A 20424-nucleotide genomic window follows, 5' to 3' on the forward strand; every position below is an offset into this window, starting at 1 on the left:
TGCCTCTCCTCCCACAGGTCACTCCCCTGGAAGCTGTGTTGGGACACCAGGTCTCCTCTCCCTTCTGCCCCTCTGTTCCTCCTCAGAGGAGGTGCTTTCAGTAAAGACCACAATCCCCATTGCCAGGGTAAGGGAATGCTGTCTGATATCTGGAACGGTCCACACAGCCTGAATCTTTAGGGGTCCTGGAAGACACCAATGAGTCCAGAAATAAAGCCTGGAAACGCTAAGAATGAAGCCCCGAATAAGCTGCCAAGTCTCAATAAGTCACCAGCAGCAAACTATCTCCAAAACGCCTCATTACTCATATTGACAATGCTACTGACCCTTCTTACCCTAACCGTGAACAAGGTTTTGCAAATTGTGTCCCGCCCATCTGCCCGTTTTGCCCGTGTGACAATCGAAAACTCACATGTTAAATCCCTGTCAATTGGGCTGTTAAGGGCCTTAACTGGCCTGTTAATTAATGGCAGGCGTAGCTCCGGCTCCCATGTGCACCTGCCAAGCAAAATATCGCGCAAGTGCACCATGACGTCGGGACGCTTGCCTGACATAATCGCGTGTCATTTTACACTCAAATGAGTCGGGCACGCGCCTGCCCACTCAGCAAAAATTTCTGCCCTAGAGGCCACCTAGCTGGGAAAGGCAAAGGAAGCAGGCTATTGGAAGTGGAGAATAGCTTTGGATTGGTTCCGGGAGAATAAAGTGTCCACTTGAGGGACAGTGCAAAATATAATAGTGGCTTGTTATTTTAGGTCGTGTTAAAGGTCACAGGGGGATCGTTTCTGTAGTTTAAAGTATAAGCTGCCTACAAATTGTTCTGAAGTCATACGGACTCAAAATGCTAACTCTGTTTCTCTCTCCACAGGTGCTGCCAGGCCTGCTGAGTTTTCTGGCATTTTCTGTTTTTATTTCAGATTTCCAGCATCTTCAGTATTTTGCTTTTATTTTAGTGGTTTGTTTATTATGGTAAAAGACTTAAAGTGCAAAATCTTGTCATGTGATCTTTCCAGTCAGTCACTGGAAATTCAAATACCTTTTTGAAAGATATCAATCTCTACAGGGGTCATAACAGGGGTTGAAAGTAGAGTAGCATAACAGCAACCTATCACTGGATCATAAATGATTATTTAATTATCTAAACAATAGGTAAATTATTTTTAGTAAGAGCTGCTTGACTGTGAAATATGATGATACAACATTCTGGAGTAGTTATACTCATTCATGCTTCTGTAAAAATGTTGCTGAAGGAATGGCATCCAAACAATTATCAAACAATTATTTACAAGATGCACTGCAGCAACTCACCAAGGCTTCTTCGACAGCAACTTCCAAATCCACAACCTCTACCACTAGAAGGACAAGGGCAGCAGATGTGTGGGAACACCGCCACCTGCAAGTTCCCCTCCAAGAATAAAAAGGCGACTTATTATTTAAATGGAGAGAAACTTCAGAATGCTTCAGTACAGAGAGATCTGGGTGTCCTCGTGCACAAATTGCTGAAAGCTAGCATGCAGGTACAGCAGGTAATAAGGAAGACAAATGGAATTTTGGCATTTATTGCTAAAGGAATAGAGTATAAAAATAGGGTAGTGTTGCAACTGTACAAAGCATTGGTAAGACAGCACCTGGAGTACTGTGCACAGTTTTGGTCCCCTTGCTTGAGGAAGGATGTAGTTGCATTGGAGGTGGTTCAGTGAATTGATTCCAGAGATGTGGGGTTTGTCTTATGAGGAGAGATTGAGCAGTTTAGGCCTGTACTCTCTAGAGTTTAGAAGGATGAGAGGAGATTAATTGAGGATATAAGATGCTAAAGGGGACAGACGAAGTCGACATGGAGCAGGTGTTTTCCCTTGTAGGGCATTCTAGAATGAGAGGTCATAGTTTTAGGCTAAGGGGTGGTAGATTTAAATTAGAGATGAGGAGGAATTACTTTTCTCAAAGGGTCGTGAATCTGTGGAATTCGCTACCTTAGAGTGCAGTGGATGCCAGGACACTGAATAAATTTAAGGAGGAGATCAACAGATTTTTAATTAGTAACGGGTTGAAAGGTTATGGGGAGAAGGCAGGAAATTCGAGTTGAGGCTGAAATGAGATCAGCCATGATCGTATTGAATAGCAGGGCAGGCTTGAGGGGCTGAATTGCCTACTCCTGCTCCTAGTTGTTATGTTCTTATGTTCAAGCCAGACACCATCCTGACTTGGAACAAAATCGCCAGCCCTTCACTGTCGCTGGGGCAAAATCCTGGAACTCCCTAACAGTATGTGGGTGTACCTACACTACATGAACTGCAGCAGCTCAAGAAGCAATTAGGGATGAGCAATAAAAATGCTGGCCTAGCCAGCAACACTCACATCCCGTGAAAGAATGAAAAAAATATAAAAAGTAATGAAGAAATAGGATTAATTTTAATATGCTTATGTGGTATTCCAAACCTGCCTCCCTCCCCCAACCCCTGCCTGCATGTTATGTGCCAGAAAAGGATTTGCTATAATCCCGGTGGTTGATATAGTGGGAAGTAGATATTGGGTGCCAATAATTCTATGAATTATATGGACCCCATGAAATCTCTTGGTATCAGGTTAAATAAGGGCAAGGAAACCTCCTGCTGATTACCACCTACTGCACCCCTCCCACTCAGCTGATGAATCAGTACTCCTCCATGTTGAACACCACTTGGGGGAAGCGCTGAGGGTGGCAAGGGCACAAAACGTACTCTGGATGGCTTCAATGTCCATCATCAAGGGTGCCTCGGTACCACCATTACTGATCGAGCCTGCTGAGTTCTGTAAAGGCAAAACCAAAGCATTTTCAACTATTTTCAGCCAGAAGTGCCGACTGGTTGATCCATCTCGGTCTCCTCCTGAGGTCCCCAGCATCACAGATGGCCAGTCTTCAGCCAATTCGATTCACTTCATATGATAGCAAGAAATAGCTGAAGGCACTAGATATTGCAAAGGTGATGGGCCCTGACAACATTCCAGCAATAGTACTGAAGGCTTGTGCTCCAGGGCTAGCTAAACCCCTAGCCAAGCTGTTCCAGTATAGCTACAATACTGGCATCTCCGGAGGACTGCCAGTCTTTGACTGCTCTTGCAGCCACAGTATTTATATGGCTGGTCCAGTTCAGTTTCTGGTCAATGGTAACGTCCAAGGTGTTGATAATGGGGGATTCAATGACTTGGTACTTGTGTGGCGCAAATGTTACTTGCCATTATCAGCTCAAGCTTGAATATTGTCCAGGTCTTGCTGCATATGGACACTATTCAGTATCTGAGGAGTTGCAAATGGTACTGAACACTTTTTTTTGTGGTGGGAAAAGTGCGAAAATGGCAGTATCTTTATCATCATGATGTGGTGTTTTAATGGCTTAATGATGCATACTGAAATTATTTAAAAATGAACAATTATATACTTATACTTTCCATTTGGAAGTCTTGCAGTGCAGCGGGTGGCATCCCTGCCTCTATGCTAGGAGCACCGGGTTCGAGCCCCACCTGGATACTTGATAGCCAAGGAAGTTGCTTTCATAACACAGCCAAACAGGTGGAGTATCAAAGTGTAAATCCTTCCATATGCCAATAGCAGGTGGTAAGAGTGGGAGAGATTTCTGGTCAGCGTGTAATGAAAAGAAAGTTGGAGCCTCTATCATCACATTCCGTAGCTGCAGACTACAACATGCATGTAAAAAAGGGCAAGTTGCCACTGCAACTCAGACTCCCTGAGTGAACTGTAACATACGACCACCACTTTATATTAGAGAGAGCAAGAGATTCTAAGGAAACTTTTAAGACTATTTTCTGTTTCATCCTGTGTTCAGTGTCTAGATGGAGTTCTTTGGGGTTTGTTTCCCTAAGAAAGCTACTTAAGACTACAGTTCATTAAATCATTATTACTCATTTACAGCTCTACATACATCTCAGTAACTCTATACAAAGTTGTGCTTCTCCTTCCTTCCAGACTTAGTCATGTGACATTGCATCCTAGGCCTGAATTTTTCAGTTGTCGGGCTTGCGCAATCAATTGGCCAGGGGGCAGTCGGGAAATGGACCTCCAACTACGATTGGCCCCCAACCGCAATTTCACGCTGGCTGGCCAATTAACGGCCAGCCAGCGTGAAACAGGCGCTGCAAATTTCCAGCTTAGTGCTGCCAGGGTGGGGACAGGAAGAGGGCGGGCAATGACATCACCGCAGACAGGGGTGAATGCTGCGAGAGAGCTCCTTAAAGGCAGGGAGGTGCCTCAGGGCGCTGCAGACCTGCAAAAATGAAATAAAGCTCTAAAAAGCTGCAAAAAAACGTCCATACATCACAATCAAGGACCTGAAAGCATACCTCATAAAAATGCTGCCCAAGATATTTCTTTTTATTTTATTTCCTAACGGAGATTTCATCCCACCCTTGGATGAGGTTTGATAAAAAAGTAAAAGCTGCCTGGCCGATTCGCCCATGCGCCAACTGTAAGGTTGGACCGGCCACAAAAAATCACAGACAGTTGCACCAATAATAGGCTTAATTGTCCTCTTAATTGTCGGCTTGCGCACTTCCGACTTTTGCACGTGCCCACCAAACAAAATATCACGCAAGTGCGCGATGACATCCTGATGCTAGCCCGGCATTATCTTGTGCGATTTTATGCCCAATCCGGTTGGGCGCGCGCTCGCATAAAATTCTGCCCATAGTTACATCAGTATCAGGTGTTTCTAATGTTAATCCTAATGTTACAGACAGGAGAGGGTTTAATTTAAGCAGCCCTGATTCCTCCTCTCAACACCCATCCATAAACAGAAAGGTGTTTTTATTTGCTTCCCCCTTTATCAGCGGTGGCAATATTTCCCAACCCCTCAGTTTTGGTGTGTTTTAATTTTCAGTAATAATCCCACAGCAAGCTCAAGGTAGGATGATCTCAAAGAGTTACTTTATTTGCACATACTCAAATGCGGGAGGAGGGTAGCAACATTGCCTCCTCTTCACTCGTACAGTAAAAGAGGGATAGAAAAAGAAAGATTTACTGGGCAAAGAAAAGAATTATTGTTTCACGTGAGTCCAGAGTCAGAATCAATGCCCAATGAGGTATTCCTTCCCAAAGGTCGGCAAGCTGAAAACTGGTGCTGTATAATTCACTTTTTCATTAGAGTTGACTTCCATCATGAGATAGGCACATAGAGATGGATCAGTCTTGTAGGCGATGGTACAGAAGTTCCAGTAGAAACAGTGTAGATGGGGCTAGGTATTCATTCTGGGCAGAGCCCTTTTTCTGTGCTGCTACTTGTAGATGGTAAAATGGCAGGCTGAGTTTACAGTTCCACAAGGCAATATTACTGGTTCCACAAGCAAAGTCCATGTCACATGACTCCTATCTCTCCACTCTGGCTTTGACAAAGGGTGCTTATTCCTTTGCCTGGGTCCCTGAGATTGTTAAATGTGCTAACCACTAAGACTTAAAAGGAATGTTGCAGGGTCCTTTGTCCTGACAGATGAATATACTCCGGTTGGCGAGGCCTGGCTTATGCAGTGCAGATGACCTTTATATAGTTCTCTTTGAACTTGGTTTCTGCAGTCCACAGGGATTCTTCGTGTCTCTTCAAAGATAACAAAGTACAAGTTGCTGTGATACTGCCATGGTAACTCTTTTGTTCAGGGTCACAGACAGACATGGCTTCAGCCATTGTAAACGGTCATTGTCCAGTTTTTAACATTTTAGAAATTAGCCATGAATATATATATATACATATATATATATATATACACATAAAAAGATATATTATAAAAATATCCAGTGTGAGGTCTTAGTCCCCTAATACCTTTATTCTTCATTTTCCTTTACACTTGATTTAATCAAGTATTTAATGGAATTGTCTCTTACCAGCCACACGAATGTCACAGGCTAAAGCCATTTCCAGGCCCCCTCCTAAGGCAGCACCATCAAGTACAGCAATTGTGGGCATTGGAAGGTTACCTGTTGTACATACAAAAATAAATTATGCAACATAAAATTTTTAAAGGTGAAAATAATATTCTTTTCAGAACAGATCAGCTTTATTTCAATTTTACATTGTTGCAAAGTGGAAACCATGGAAGCTGCAGTATAAAAGTAACATGACATGAATGCACACTTTTATTAACTTTTTACTGAATAGCTTCAATTCACATACGCCAAAGATGGTATACGATCTTGATTATTTTAACAACAACAAAGATCTTGACTTATGCATAAATATACCTATGAACAAAAAGATTGTTTTTATCTTCTCTGGAAGTAAAGCTGATCACGGGATTTGTTTGTTATAGGGCAGGATTTTTCAGATGGAGGGGTTTTCCACCTAACCACTCAAAGAGTTAGTAGGCCATCCAAAGAGACAGCAGGGAACACATTCTTACCAATACCAGCTGCCCCACAGCCATTTAACATTTGGCAGTGCATTAATTGGCTCAGGGAGAGACTTTCAGCCCCATCTGGGGAGTAAGTCATGCCTTCAAGTCCTCCTGGTGAAGTGGATTGGCTAGCAATGCTGTAGTCTGTAATGAAGGTATTAGTGTACATAACATTATTGGAAAATATTTTTCTTTTAAAATAGAGGTTTAATCTGTGGGTCTGTCTTAATTGCATTAAAACCAGCTAGTCTGGGTGCTTTGATGTGTACTAATTTCGATATGTAAGAGAAATAGAGTGCATTAGCATTTTTTGAATAGAGCATTCAAGAAGGGGGGCGAAAACTACCACCTAGCTAGCAGATACCAAGCAATATATTTACATTACTAATAAAATTGGTACTATGAAAGGACTTTCATTGTTAAAAGGTGGAGTTCAAAGAGGCTGGTGATACAATGAGAATTTATATTCAATGGGCTGTGTTAGGTATAACTTCAGCAGCTTTGTGTGTATAAAGTAGAGGCAATGAGAGATCAAAATCAGCTGTAAGCCTCCAACTATCTCCACAGGAACCAAAGTGAAAAAAACCTCATTTTGAATTTGTAAGGTGAAAATACTTTGCCTGGTGTATGGTTAAGTCTACGGGTTGCTGTTGCTTTAATGGAGATTAATTTGGGAATTTGTTAAAAGTTATGATCGTAGTAATATGTAGCCACGTGTACATATGTAACTTGCATAAATGAATAAAATGTTTCATTTGGCTTAATACAAAACCTCTCAAGAACTGGTGGTATGATTCCTGAATGTAGGGTTGCATCTCAAACATAACACTCAAAATTATAGGTTATGGCAGTTGCTTAAAGTTTCCCTCTAGGATTTTTAAATAACTTAGCTTTACCAACTACTCGGTCATAACATCTCCCTGCAGTGCCAAGTTCAAGCAATGGTCATTTCTGGGGCTACAGCTAATCCCAAAAGAGAGGAGCTAATGGATGTCAGACTGAAGATAAGTCTGGGATATCGACAGACTGGAAGGCCCCAGTAAGGGGAACGAGGGAGTTGGGTGGCCAGGTTTAGAGACTGGTGGTGGGAGGGTTAAAGTGGGCTGGGGGTGGGGGGGGGGGGGGGGGGGGGGCGTGGGGAGGGTAGGCGGGGGAGGGGGGGGTGGTTGGCGCCTTTGATGGGTGCCTTCCCCACTTGTTCAACACCAGCCCACACAATGAATACTGCCTGGTCTGCCACATGGCATGGGCCTCCTGGTGCCACAGGTATGATCGAGGCTGGGTTGGGTTGAGGCACTGTGACCATTAATAAGCCACTTAAGAGCATCAATAGACCTAAGGGCGGCCGGGTCAACCACCACCTCCACCACCTTCCCCCACCCCTGTAAAATGTGAGACAGGTCAGGGCGGGCAGATAGGTGATGGGCAGGCCACACACTGCATTTTATAAATCCCCACCATCAAACCCACCAGCGAGGGACCCTAAAATTCCACTCATAATCTTCTCAAAGGTACTGTGATGTTTCTGGATTTTCAGCCCAAGGCTGAATATTGTCTGGGTCTTGCTAAATGTGGGAACAGACCGCTTTCTCAGCACAACACTAATCTTTGTTATCCATTTCTCATTGGACAAAAAGTTACCACAAAGCCAGATACATCTCAGCCTCTCTGCTAGATACAAAGTCACTACAATTTGAAAGTACAGTGTTGACTGTGAAGCACTTTCATACGCTTGGTAAATACTGGACAGTCTATGTAACTTCCTTATGGTCTGGAGAAAACAATTAGCAATGATCTTAAGCCCATGTTTACTGTGGCTAGCATCAAAGCATCCAACAGATAATCTAACAAAAATTAAAATGCTTAATTAATTAACTCCAATTGACAATTTCTGCAAATTTAAGATTCTTAGTACGTGGCTATTATATCATTACTAAAATGAGAGTCATATTACTGTAAAAAAAAAATTGGGATTCTAGGCTATACTGTTTGAACCTCAGTTCTAGCATATGTAAGGAACATTTATTTTTATTTCAGTTTGACTGTTGTAAAGAACATATCTTTTTATTTTCTGTTGGACTGTGGATTAAAGTTACAATGGCTGCAGGTTGAAAGACATGTCCACTGGAACAGGATGAGATATATGCAATGTTGCTGCCCTGGAACAAAGTGTGCCATGGAAGACAGGGCGGTACCAGAAAGGAGTCCTGGACCAAGAGAGCTGTCTGGCAAAAGTGTTTTATTTGGCTCCTGATCAGGTGATCAGGTTTTGTGTGAGAGCAGTACAGCAGAACAGCTCCTAGCCTGAAAGGAAGAAGACCTAAAACCTCTTTCTCCTGTGTGTGGAAGTTTCCAGTAATTCCACAATAATAGCTAGCTGGCTTTTCTTCTCCTATCTCTATAACCTGCTCTCTCTCTAAAAACCCCTGTCAAGAGGCAAAGAGGAAAATCACTGTTGGAGACATTGAAAGACAAGTGTTCAGCCAGTGAACTAAATACTGAAAGTGCTGGAAGACCGCCTCGTGTCATTGACAAAAACTGAGAGGAATTTGGAAGACATCAATCAAAATCAACCCATCACATCCTGCATTCCGGAATTGGTGCTATTGAACAGTTCTGTACCATCCTTAAAATCCATGTTTTTGTATGTCTTGTATGTGTGTGCATACGAATTTAAGAAGGGACGGAGTTTAGGTTATAGAATTAAAAATTAGCAGTTCATATTTCTTTCTTTCTTTTGCCACTGGTTAACAACAGTTTGTTCAATAAACAGTTATTTACTTATTAAGTTTACAAACCTGGTGCTCGTATTCTGTTAACCTAAATTAAACAATTAGGTAGAGTTGGGGCAATCTGGTGGTTTAAGCAAACTTTTTCACATTTGTTGCAGCTCGGGGAACAGTGGGGCTTGATATTACAGTGCTCTATCGCCAGTGAATTATGACAAAGTTTGGGGGCTCAGGTCTGGGATATTTTGAATAAAAGACAATGACGATTTAGTAAGTAACAAAAGCTAAAAGGAAACACCAGGTTTGTACTGTCAAAAATAACATGACCCAGGAAACTGCTAAAGCTTTCCTGCAAGTGGAAGGGATGTCCCTGATGATTTTACAAGAGATCCCAAAAGCCAGGTTAATCGAATTGGCAAGTAAATTAAGAGTAGGATAGCCTGCCAAAGCTAGGAAGGCAGAGATAATCGAAGCGATGGCACAGCATTCGAAATTGGAAGGAATTCCCGAGAGACCGAGTTCTCCAAGGGGTGATTCATTGGAATGGGCTCAAATTCAGTTACAAATAAAAAAATTGGAACTCGAGGGGGCAGGAAAGGAAAGATAAATGGAAATGTAAAAACTTTATTTCCAAAGGGAACAAGCAGAAAGGCAGAAGAGAGAAAGAAAACAAGAAAGGTACTTAGAACAGGAGGAAAGAGAAAAAGAAAGAGAATTCCAGCTTAAAATGCTGACAGTTAAAAAAGAGACACCAGTCGGTGAGGCAGGGCTTATTTCCAGATCAAAACCCAGTGAGGAGATGTTTAAATTTGTGCAAGCTCTTTCAAAATTTGAGGAAAGGGATGTTGAAGCATTCTTTATTTCATCTGAGAAGATAGCTAAACAGATCTGCATGAAGTGTTATAACATTTCAGGATTTCTGACTGACACCTTGGAAGGACCTTGGCATAACTTATATTAAAAATGTTAAGGTTAGAAATTGATAACTCATGGAGTAAAACACCAGAGACACTATAATACAATTAATAACCTTTTCTGTGTTATTGCATTCTACGAGATGGCTGAAAGGGGTTTTTTGTAGTGTTAGTGTTTGTTGACCAGGACAAAGTGTGATGAAAAATTGTTACCTAGAACATCAGGTTACTAAGTTTAAAAACAAAGGAAAGAAAGGGCTTGTGTGTCTCAGTTGAGTTGTTACCATGGGTAGTACTCAGAGACTATGGCCAAGGCTTGCCTCTTTGTTGGTTATGCCATCGTCATCAGAAACCTATCAGTTAGTGAAACTGTTAGTTTTTTTCAGATCACTGCCTATTGTTAGTTTTTTTGGGATACCTGCCTATTGTTAGTTTGTTTAGGATACCTGCCTATTGTATGGATATTCAGCATTTTGTGCCTTTGGGGTTTGGGACAGTTGGAATTCCATCTCCTCATCTGTTCTCTGATTATATTGGATTAGACCTGCATGTGAGTTCACATCTGTCATAATTTCAATGAAACGTTCAACATGGATTATGAGCAGGCAGCCTTGGAATAAAGCAAGATCTAACTTTGTTGTATCCAGAGTATATAGCATATAATTCATACTGAATCTGAATTGACTATAATATTAAAATACAAAAACAAGGCGAATTGTGTTTATTGATTTTTCAGTGTAATCATTTAGTAATCGTGGTTCTTTTGTTTTGGTATGTTTAAAAGAGAGAAATCCCCGCTCTTCAAATAGGAATCTTGAATGTCTGTCTGTCTTAAGAGGCGGAGAAGATCGATGTTTTACATCACATCATAGGATGGGGTTTGGATAAATATACCTTTGTACACTGAGGCTTGCCATACTCATGTGACCTCTGATGTCATGATATTAAAATAAAGGTTTTAGGGCTGTAGCGATTTTACCCGCCACATGGAACATGAACCTGGATTTTCACTCCCAGAATGGGTGCATAGGCCCAGCTTGAAAGAAACTGCCCCGAACAGCTGGATTTTTTCTCTGAGAGGATTGGGTGCGGGATGGAGTCAGGCCCACCAATCCCTGAAGCAGCACAGATGTGGAGCAGGCCCTGCATTGGGTAACACATCTCAGACAAGGTTTAAAAGAATGAGGCAGGAAGTGGATGGAAGTGCTGCTATTGCTGGGAGGAGATGTCAATCAAGAGTCAGGTGAGCATTAACTGTAATAGTTGTCAGGAAAATATAGACATTACTGTTGTGTATTCACCTTGTAATGAAGGAGCACCCTCTACAAGGCAAGACTGGAAAAGCTTCAAAAGATACAGGCTTGAAAATGGCAACATCTTGCTACTCATGGTATTCTGAATTGACTCAGATTACCATGTCTCAGGGGGTGATTGAGAGATACCATATGCAGAGCCTTTGTCCTTCCACCCATCTCTCAGGGTGAGACCATGCAATTGAGCCTTGCCCAAGACCCTCAGCTGCACACTGTCATGCCAAAACAGTGTGATTCAGAGGGAGCAGACCAGCAGGGTAGTTTGTGTTCTAGAGCACAAAATGCCAACTGGTAGCGACAGGAACAAATGCCAGGCCCACCCTGTATTTGTCCAGCCCCATTTCTTCCCCACCCCCACCCCCTCCAACATTGATGAGATAAAGAACTTCTGGTTCACGTATATAAGCAGATGTGTGTGTGTGAGACCATTCGAAGCTGGAAAACTTACATAGAATCACAGAATCATTACAGTGCAGGAGGCCATTCGGCCCATCGATTCTGCACGGCCTCACTGAAAAAGCTTTCTACCTAATCTCACTCACCTGCCTTATCCTCGTAACCTTGCATCTTATTTCTTTTCAGATAGCAACCTAATTCTCTTCTGAATAGCTCGGTCGAAGTTGCCTCCAACACCCTCTCAGGAAGTTCATTCCAGACTCCAACGAAGCTCTGGGTGAAAAAAATTTTCCTCACATCACTTCTACTCCTTTTGCCCATTATTTTCAATCTGTGCCCTCTAGTGCTTGATGTACTCTTGAGTGGGAACAGTTTCTCACTACTTACCCTGTCCGTACCTTTCAGGATCTTGAATACGTCTAACAAGTCTCCTCTTAACCTTCTTTTCTCCAAGGAAAATAGACCCAACTTCTCCAATCCATCCTCATAGCTGTAGTTGTTTATCCCTGGAATCACTCTTGTGAATCTCCTCTGTACTCTCTCCAATGCCTTCACATCCTTCCTCAAGTATGGCGCCCAGAACTGGATGCAGGACTCTAGATGAGGCCCAACTAGTGTCTTATACAAGTTCAACATTGCCTCCTTATCTTTGTACTCAATGCCCCTATTAATAAAGCCTAGTATGCCATATGCTTTATTAACTGGTCTCTCAATATACCCTGCCACCTTCAATGACTTATTTACATATACACCAAGGTCCCTTTGTTCCTGCACCTCTTTTAGAATTTCTCCCTACATTTTATACTGTCTCTCCACATTCTTCCTGCCAAAATTAATCACCTCACACTTCTCTGCATTGAATTTCATCATTTGTCTGTCCAACCCACCAATATGTCTATGTCTTTTTGAAGTTCAAGACAATTCTCATCACAGTTGACAATGCTTCCAATTTTCATAGCATCTGTAAATTTTGAAATCATGCCCTGCACACCACTGTCTAGGTCATTAATATATATCAAGAGCAAGGGTCTCAACATTGACCCCTGGGAACTCCACTACAGACCTTCCTCCAATCGGAAAAACAACCATTCATCACTACTCTCTGTTCCCTAACTCAGCCAATTTCTTATCCAAGTGGCTACTATTTTTTTATGCCCTTGTTTTTTTCTTTATTTGTGATGCCAAAATGTCACAAAGCAAGCCAAATGGGGAAGGAGCAGAAGTGGCTGTGCTCTGCTTCAGTGACCGTGAACTGCAGATCTTGGTCGAGAAGGTCCAGAGATGCCGCAGCACTTTATATCCAAGCGGCTGGCAGAATCCATCCACAATGACCAATAGGACATGGCAGAAGATGGATTCCGCCATGAGCACCTCAGGGGACCATGCGCAATTTTGCAAGTGCAGGAATAGGTTCCATGACCTGCCATGCTCTGGCAAGGTGAGTTGTTCGGTGGAAGCAAACAGAGATCCAAGCGATGGTTCACATCTGAATGTTGCATCTATGGTGGGAGACTAGGAGGCACATGCCTCTCATATAGCATGAAGGCTTGCGACTCCAGGCTACTCCTGTAGGTATAAATATAGCCTGTGATGCAATTCAAGATTCAGGAGATTTGTCCCTGGCAGCACTATATATTAGATTAACATCATTCTATGTGTTGTAAGTGCAGGGCAAGAGGGCCCATAATGCCAGAGAGATGGTCTAGACTGTGGGTGGGTCCATAAGGCTACAGGTGATCAGGAATGTGGAGGAGACCGCCATGGAATTAGCCAGGGTTCATTGTCGAGGATGGAGAATCATCTATAGAAGGTGCTGAAGTTGGTGGTAGAGGCACTTTGGAACATGGTGATACAGTGGAGGTCATCCTGTTAGATCACTGAGCCAATGGGTACATTGGTATGAGAGGGAGTGCAAAGGCTGGGTTGCATGATAAGGGCACCGCAATTACGGTTAGAGGCTAAAGGCAATGGCATATATCAGAGCGTGCTCTCATAATGTAAAGGGCTACATCCCATCACATCCTGTGTCTCACATAGCTCCCCGCGCTCATCCCCCAGGCCACCTTATCCCTTGGGAATCAGGAGGAGGAAGAGAGAGGAGGCAGTGTCACAGCGCACCAGCCCACACTCTGCCAACACAGATACTAGCTCGTCGGAGGGATGTAGTGCATGTTTAGAGTCGGTGGCACTTGGTGAAGGGCACTGCACCAGAGTGCAGGAGGAGGTGTCTGAGTCAGAGACATCCGTGAAGGAGGTCAGTCACGATGATGCTCCAGTAAGCATGGAGGTAAGCCTCAGAAGTCACCGTATGGGATGCCATATTTGGAGCATCAGCAGGAGGTGTGCAGACATCTGGCGGAGTTCCCTGAGGCAATGTGAGCTCATGCATTGCGAGTGGAGGGATCCATGGCAGTGATGAGCTCTACCTTGTCATGCAGGTTTAACAGCATGAGCTCCAATCATGACAGAATGGCCAATCTCATGGAGAGACACATGCAGCATCACACAGAGTGGATGTACGAGCAACGTAACTTCCCTGCAAAGAGTACAAGTAGCCTGAAGCAGTCCACTCAGTTTATGAACGCTGACATCCATGGAATACATGGTCATCTGGTGGCGCTGCAATGGGCGACTGCTGTGCACTAGCATCCAGTCCCATTTAACCCAACAGAAGGCCAGCCTAGGGCTGTGGAGGTAATTAGGAGGGTGATGGTTCTGAGAGTATGTCAGCACCCTCATCTTCGAACTTCCCGGCCAGTCTGCCAGAACCCTCATCTGCTCTCCTTGTCCCAGTGGCAATGGCTGCCCTGCAGAAATGTAGAGGCTGCTGTCAACGGATCCCTGCATTTTGAGGCCAGCCACCATGCTCCTCAATGCCATTTAGCAGGACAATTGAACAACCTGCCTCCACCTCCTGCCAGACACAACAAGGAGGGGATACTATGTATGAGCATTTGTGAGCACAGGGCACCCTGTTGTCTCAATGACTGATGGGTTCACCCTGGTTTGTTTTTGATCTGCTTTTATACACGAATATCCTCAATGAAAATGTTTACAGAATGAAGGAGGTTCTTATGATTAGCATTGAAGACACTATCAGGAGCAAGGGCCATGCATGTCCAGCAGTGGAAGGCTGTTTCCTTCTCCAGACTTTCAGATAAGGTAGTAATACACCAAGGGTTGTGGATGAAATGCTCCTTGCAGCATTTCTTGTCCATCAATGATTGTCTTTAAGCGAGGATCAATGATCAGACTCAAAGATCAGATGTAGTTGCTGCAGTACCGCCAGCACATACAATCATATCTGAATGTCATGGGTCTAAAGTCATGCTTCCTAATGGCAATCTTTGCATAGTGGGCAAGGTTTGACTTGGTACAAGGTGGTGTTTTCTCTGGCTCATTGTCAGCCTCTAACATGTGCAAGTTCCAGGTTGTTAAGGACTTCAAGTTGTATTTGTGCACTATATTGAGGCCAAGGGTTATGATGGTCATGGTTTCAGCCACATTGATGGCACTGCCTTTCAGTATGTGCTGGTGGTTTTCTCTCCCATTGGGGATGGGAATTTCTCTGAAGTTGTGTGGCTTCCATGTTAAAAGTTTATTATGCAGAAGCTGCTCACCAGGAACAGGCTAATGCAATTGGTGACATTTCAAGAATCTAAGAGAACCTACTCAGAACTAAGAGGCTCCTGTAAAGAATCTGTCATGGCTACAAGGATCTGCCCCTCAGGTGGTCTCCCACTGCTGCACTCTGCCCCTCCATATCATCTCCATGACCCTGGACAGAGGCTGCTGCCTCTTCCTGCTTCTGCTTCTGCTCCCGTTCCCGCTCCTGCTTTCATCTTCCTCATTGTCCTCCTTCTCAGATGTCATAACAACAGAGCCAGCAGTCTCTTTTATAACTCTTTCGAGTACAAACACATTTCCATCTGTTTTTCAGATTAAGTTACATTGTTTCATAGTTTGACCAGTGTGAGATTTGAACTCTTGATCTTAGGGTTACAAGCCTAGTACCATTACCACTTGGCTATTTAGGCCAAGCCCCAGTCTCTTTTATAAGTGCTCTAAGTACTTAATTAAACAATGCCCTTCACCTGTGTATCTTAACAATATAATTAACATACCATTAACAATCCATAAATTCAGCTGGGTGAATTTATTATGGATTTGAATATTCCAATACTTGCTCCTATAGAGATGAAGGGAGACTTGAGAGGCAATTGGTAATTCTTCTAGAATTATGAGATTCCCACAGAATTGAAGAAAAAAATCTGAACAAATAAGAGGGCATATCTGTTATCAGTGATGAGCAAACAGTGCTACAAACTGTATTGTATCCTAGACCTCACCCTGGAGCAGGAAAGCATGATGTGAAATTTTGGAGGCCTTGAAGATCCCTCTACCCTCTACCAACGTCATTTATGAATGCTATGTGTTTAATACCAGAACTCAGAAAAAGAGGGAGAATATTGATCACTATGTGACTGCACTGATACGTTTAGTTGAATCTTGAGAGTATGGGCAAATAAAGGCTGTTTTTCTCATTCATTTATGGGATATGGGCATCACTGGCTAGGCCAGCATTTATTGTCCAGCCCTAGTTGCCCTTGAGAAGGTGGTGGTGAGCTGCCTTCTTGAATCGCTGCAATCCACATTGTGTAAGTATACCCACAGTCCTGTTAGGGAGGGAGTTCCAGGATTTTGACCCAGAGACAGTGAAGGAACGGCGATATATTTCCAAGTCAGGATGGTGAATGGCTTGGAGGGGAACTTCCAGGTGGTGGTGTTCCCATGTAAATGCTGCCCTTGTTCTTCTAGATGATAGCAGTCGTGGGTTTGGAAGGTGCTGCCTAAGGAGCCTTGGTGAGTTTCTGCAGTGCATCTTGTAGATGGTACACACTCTTGCCACTGTTCATCAGTGCTGGAGGAAGCGAATGTTTGTGGAAGGGGTACACATCAAGCAGGCTGCTTTGTCCTGGATAGTGTCAAGTTTCTTGAATGTTGTTGGAGCTGCACTCAGCCAGGCAAGAGGAGAGTATTCCATCACATTCCTGGCTTGTGCCTTGTAGATGGCGGACAGCCTTTGGGGAGTCAGGAGGTGAGTTACTCATCGCAGAATTCCTAGCCTCTGACCTGCTCTTGCAACAACAGTATTTATATGGCTAGCCCAGTTCAATTTCTCGTCAATGGTAACCCTCAGGATGTTGATAGTGGGGGCTTCAGCTGTGGTAATGCCACTGTATTTCAAGGGGTGATGGTTAGATCAGAAATAGGATTGCCTCAGGATCTCACAGATCCTGCTGTGAGAGCACTTTGCTGGGAGAAGAGAAACTCACTCTCAAAGCTATTGACATGTGCAGAAGCTCTGAGATGGCTAATCATTAACTGCAGAGTATTGATGGGAGAACTATTGAGGCTTTGTATTATGCTGAGAGGTGGTGCAATCCTTCTAAGCACAAGTCAATGATTAAAAGGATGGACAATTTAAAGACAACTAGAAGAAAGATCAAAGCCAGAGTACCGGATGTAAATATTTGGAGGACACCACAAGAAAGTAAAGGAAGCATGTCGAGTGTGAGGAAAGCAATGTTCTAACTGCAAGAAACTGAACCAATCTGCACACAAGTGTTTTGCTGGAAAGAAGAAAATTAAGCCCATAAAGATGGTGGGTGGAGAGATGTCTGATGATAATTCTGATGAATCATTCTACAACCTGGAACAGATTAGTGTCATCAAGACTCAAAGTAGAAAGTGGTTTGTCACTGTTGGAATTATGACTGTAGAAGGAGACCATCAAGTGAATGTGCAGATCGACACTAGTGTTACGTGCAACATCGTGAGCTTTGCAGAACTTGCGTGACGTTGCACATGGTGGTGATGCAAAAATGAAGCCGTCGAAGGTAAAGTTGAGGATCCATGATGGTAGGATGCTCAATTCAAGAGGACAAACGAAACTGAGAATCCAATACAATGAAAAGAAAGAAGACTTGGACGCTAAGCAAAATCTCCTTATCTCAGTTAAAACAAGTCAAAGGCTTGAACTGCTAACCCTTTGCTTACCAGAAGAGTTGCAGTGCTTCGCATCACACCAACCCATTGGCTGCTGAACAGATCCTGACAGGCAGGAGTTTTGCTCAGATCAAGAAAACTACACAAGATGCAACTCTTCAAGCGCTACAGGAAGTTGTGGTGAAAGGATGGCCTGAAACAATCATATAACAGACTACTGTGCAGACAGAGATGAAGTGGTCATCCAAGATGGCATCTTGTACAAAGGGACAAGAGCCATTATCCCTAAGGAGATGTTGAAGGACATCCACACAAGCCATCATAGAATCAAGTCTAGTCTGAGGAAGGCAAGGGGTGTGCTCTACCAGCCAAACATGAGTAATGAGATTAGGACCACATCAGCCAGTGTAATAAACATCAATGCTAACTAGTGAAATTGTAGAATACCTGAAAGCACACTTGAGTCATCATTTTTTTTATTCGTTCATGGGATGTGAGCGTCACTGACTAGGCCAGCATTTATTGCCCATCCCTAATTGCCCTTGTCTTCTTGAACCGCTGCAGTCCATGTGGTGTAGGTACACCCAGAGTGCTGTTAGGGAGGGAGTTCCAGGATTTTGACCCAGCCACAGTTAAGGAGTGGTGATATTTTTCCACATCAGGATGGTCAGTGGGAGGGAGGGGACCTTCCAGGTGGCGGCGTTCCCATCTGTCTGCTGCCCTTGTCCTTCTAGATGATAGTGGTCATGGGTTTGGAAGGTGCTGTCTAAGGAGCCTTGGTGAGTTCCCGCAGTGCAACTTGTAGGTGGTAAACACTGTGGCCATTGTGCATCAGTGGTGGAGGGAGTGAAATTTTTTGAGGATGGGGTGCCAATTAAGCGGGCTGCTTTGTCCTGGATGGTGTCAAGTTTCTTGAATGTTGTTGGAGCTGCTCTCACCCAGGCATGTGGAGAGTATTCCATCACACTCCTGACTTGTGCCTTGTAGATGGTGGACAGGCTTTGGGGAGCCAGGAGGTTGAGTTACTCACCACAGGATTCCTAGCCTCTGACCTGCTCGTGTAGGCACAGTATTTATATGGATAGTCCAGTACAATTTCTGGTCAATGGTAGACCCCAGGATGTTGATCGTGAGGGATTCAACAATGGTAATGCCATTGAATGTCAAGGGGCAATGTTTAGATTCTCTCTTGTTGGAGATGATCATTGCCTGGCACTTGTGTGGCACGAATGTTACTTGCCACTTTGCAGCCCAAGCCTGGTTATTGTCCAGGTCTTGTGGCATTTGAGCATGGACTGCTTCAGTGTCTGAGGAGTCGCAAATATTGCTGAACATTGTGCAATCATCAGCGAACATGCTCTCTTCTGACCTTATGATGGAAGGAAGGTCATTGATGAAGCAGCTGAAGATGGTTGGGCCGAGGACACTGCCCTGAGGAACTCCTGCAGTGATGTCCTGGGCTCCTTGATGCCACACTCGGTCAAATGCTGCCTAGATGTCAAGTTTAGTCACTCTCGCCTCACCTTGGGATTTCAGCTCTTTTGTCTATGTTTGAACCAAGAAATATGAGGTCAGGAGCTAAGTGATCCTGGTGGAACCCAAACTGAGCATCAGAGAGCAGGTTATTGTTAAGCAAGTGCCACTTGATAACACTGTTGATGATGACCTGTTCCGTCACTTTACTGAGGATCGTGAATACACTGACGGGGTGGTAATTGGCCAGGTTGGATTTGCCCTGCTTTTTGTGTACAGGGCATACCTGGGCAGATGCATCTGCAGCAGGCAGGTTGGAGTCAAGTATGTGTTTTCCTCTTGATGCTTCCCTCACCACCTGCTGCAGAACCAGTCTATCAGCTATGTCCTTTAGGACTCAGCGAGCTCGGTCTGTACTGGTGCTACTGAGCCACTATTGGTGATAGACATTGAAGTCCCCCACCCAGCGTACATTCTGCGCCCTTGCCAGCCTCTTCCAAGTAGTGTTCAACATGGAGGAGAACTGATTTGAACAAGGGGGGTGGGACAGTACATGGTAATCGGCAGGAGGTTTCCTTGCCCATGTTTGCCCTGATGCCATGAGACGTTGTGGGGTCTGGAGTCAATGTTGAGGACTCCCAGGGCAACTCCCTCCTGACTGTATACTATTGTGCCGCCACCTCTGATGGGCCTGTCCTTCCGGTGGGACAAGATATATCCAGAAGTGGTGTTGGTGGTGACTGGGACTTTGTCTGTAAGGTATGATTCCGTGAGTATGACTATGTAAGGCTTTTGCTTGATTAGTCTGTGAGACAGTTATCCAAATTTTGGCACCAGCCCCCAGATGTTAGTAAGGAGAACTCTGCTGGGTTGATAGGACTAAGTTTGCTATTGTCACTTCCGGTGCCTAGGTCAATGCCAAGTGGACAGTTCCGTTTCATTCCTTTTAGACTTCGTAGATACAATTGAGTGGTATTTAAGAGTCAACTGCATTGCTGTGGGTCTGGAGTCACATGCAGGCCAGACCATGTGAGGACGGCAGATTCCCTAAAGGACATTAGTGAACCAGATGTGTGTTTACGACAATCGACAATGGTTTCATTCTAATTCCAGATTGAATTCAAATTCCACCATCTGTCATGATGGGATTCAAACCTGAGTCCCCAGAGCATTACCCTGGATCTCTGGTCCGCTGATAATACCACTACACCGCCA

The 20424-nt window shown here is 43.9% G+C and overlaps 1 protein-coding gene across 2 annotated transcripts in view; it reads right to left on the minus strand.

The window, feature by feature from the left end:
- The window catches only part of auh (AU RNA binding protein/enoyl-CoA hydratase), a 361819-nt gene that overhangs the window by 155944 nt on the left and 185451 nt on the right, over positions 1–20424 (minus strand). For both annotated transcript variants that reach the window (XM_041185257.1, XM_041185258.1), the window contains exon 5: positions 5867–5959. In XM_041185257.1, the coding sequence (XP_041041191.1) occupies positions 5867–5959 (93 nt within the window). The remainder of the gene's footprint in view (positions 1–5866; positions 5960–20424) is intronic.

The sequence above is a fragment of the Carcharodon carcharias genome, chromosome 4, assembly GCF_017639515.1.
Source record: "Carcharodon carcharias isolate sCarCar2 chromosome 4, sCarCar2.pri, whole genome shotgun sequence".
Taxonomy (NCBI): Eukaryota; Metazoa; Chordata; class Chondrichthyes; order Lamniformes; family Lamnidae; genus Carcharodon; species Carcharodon carcharias.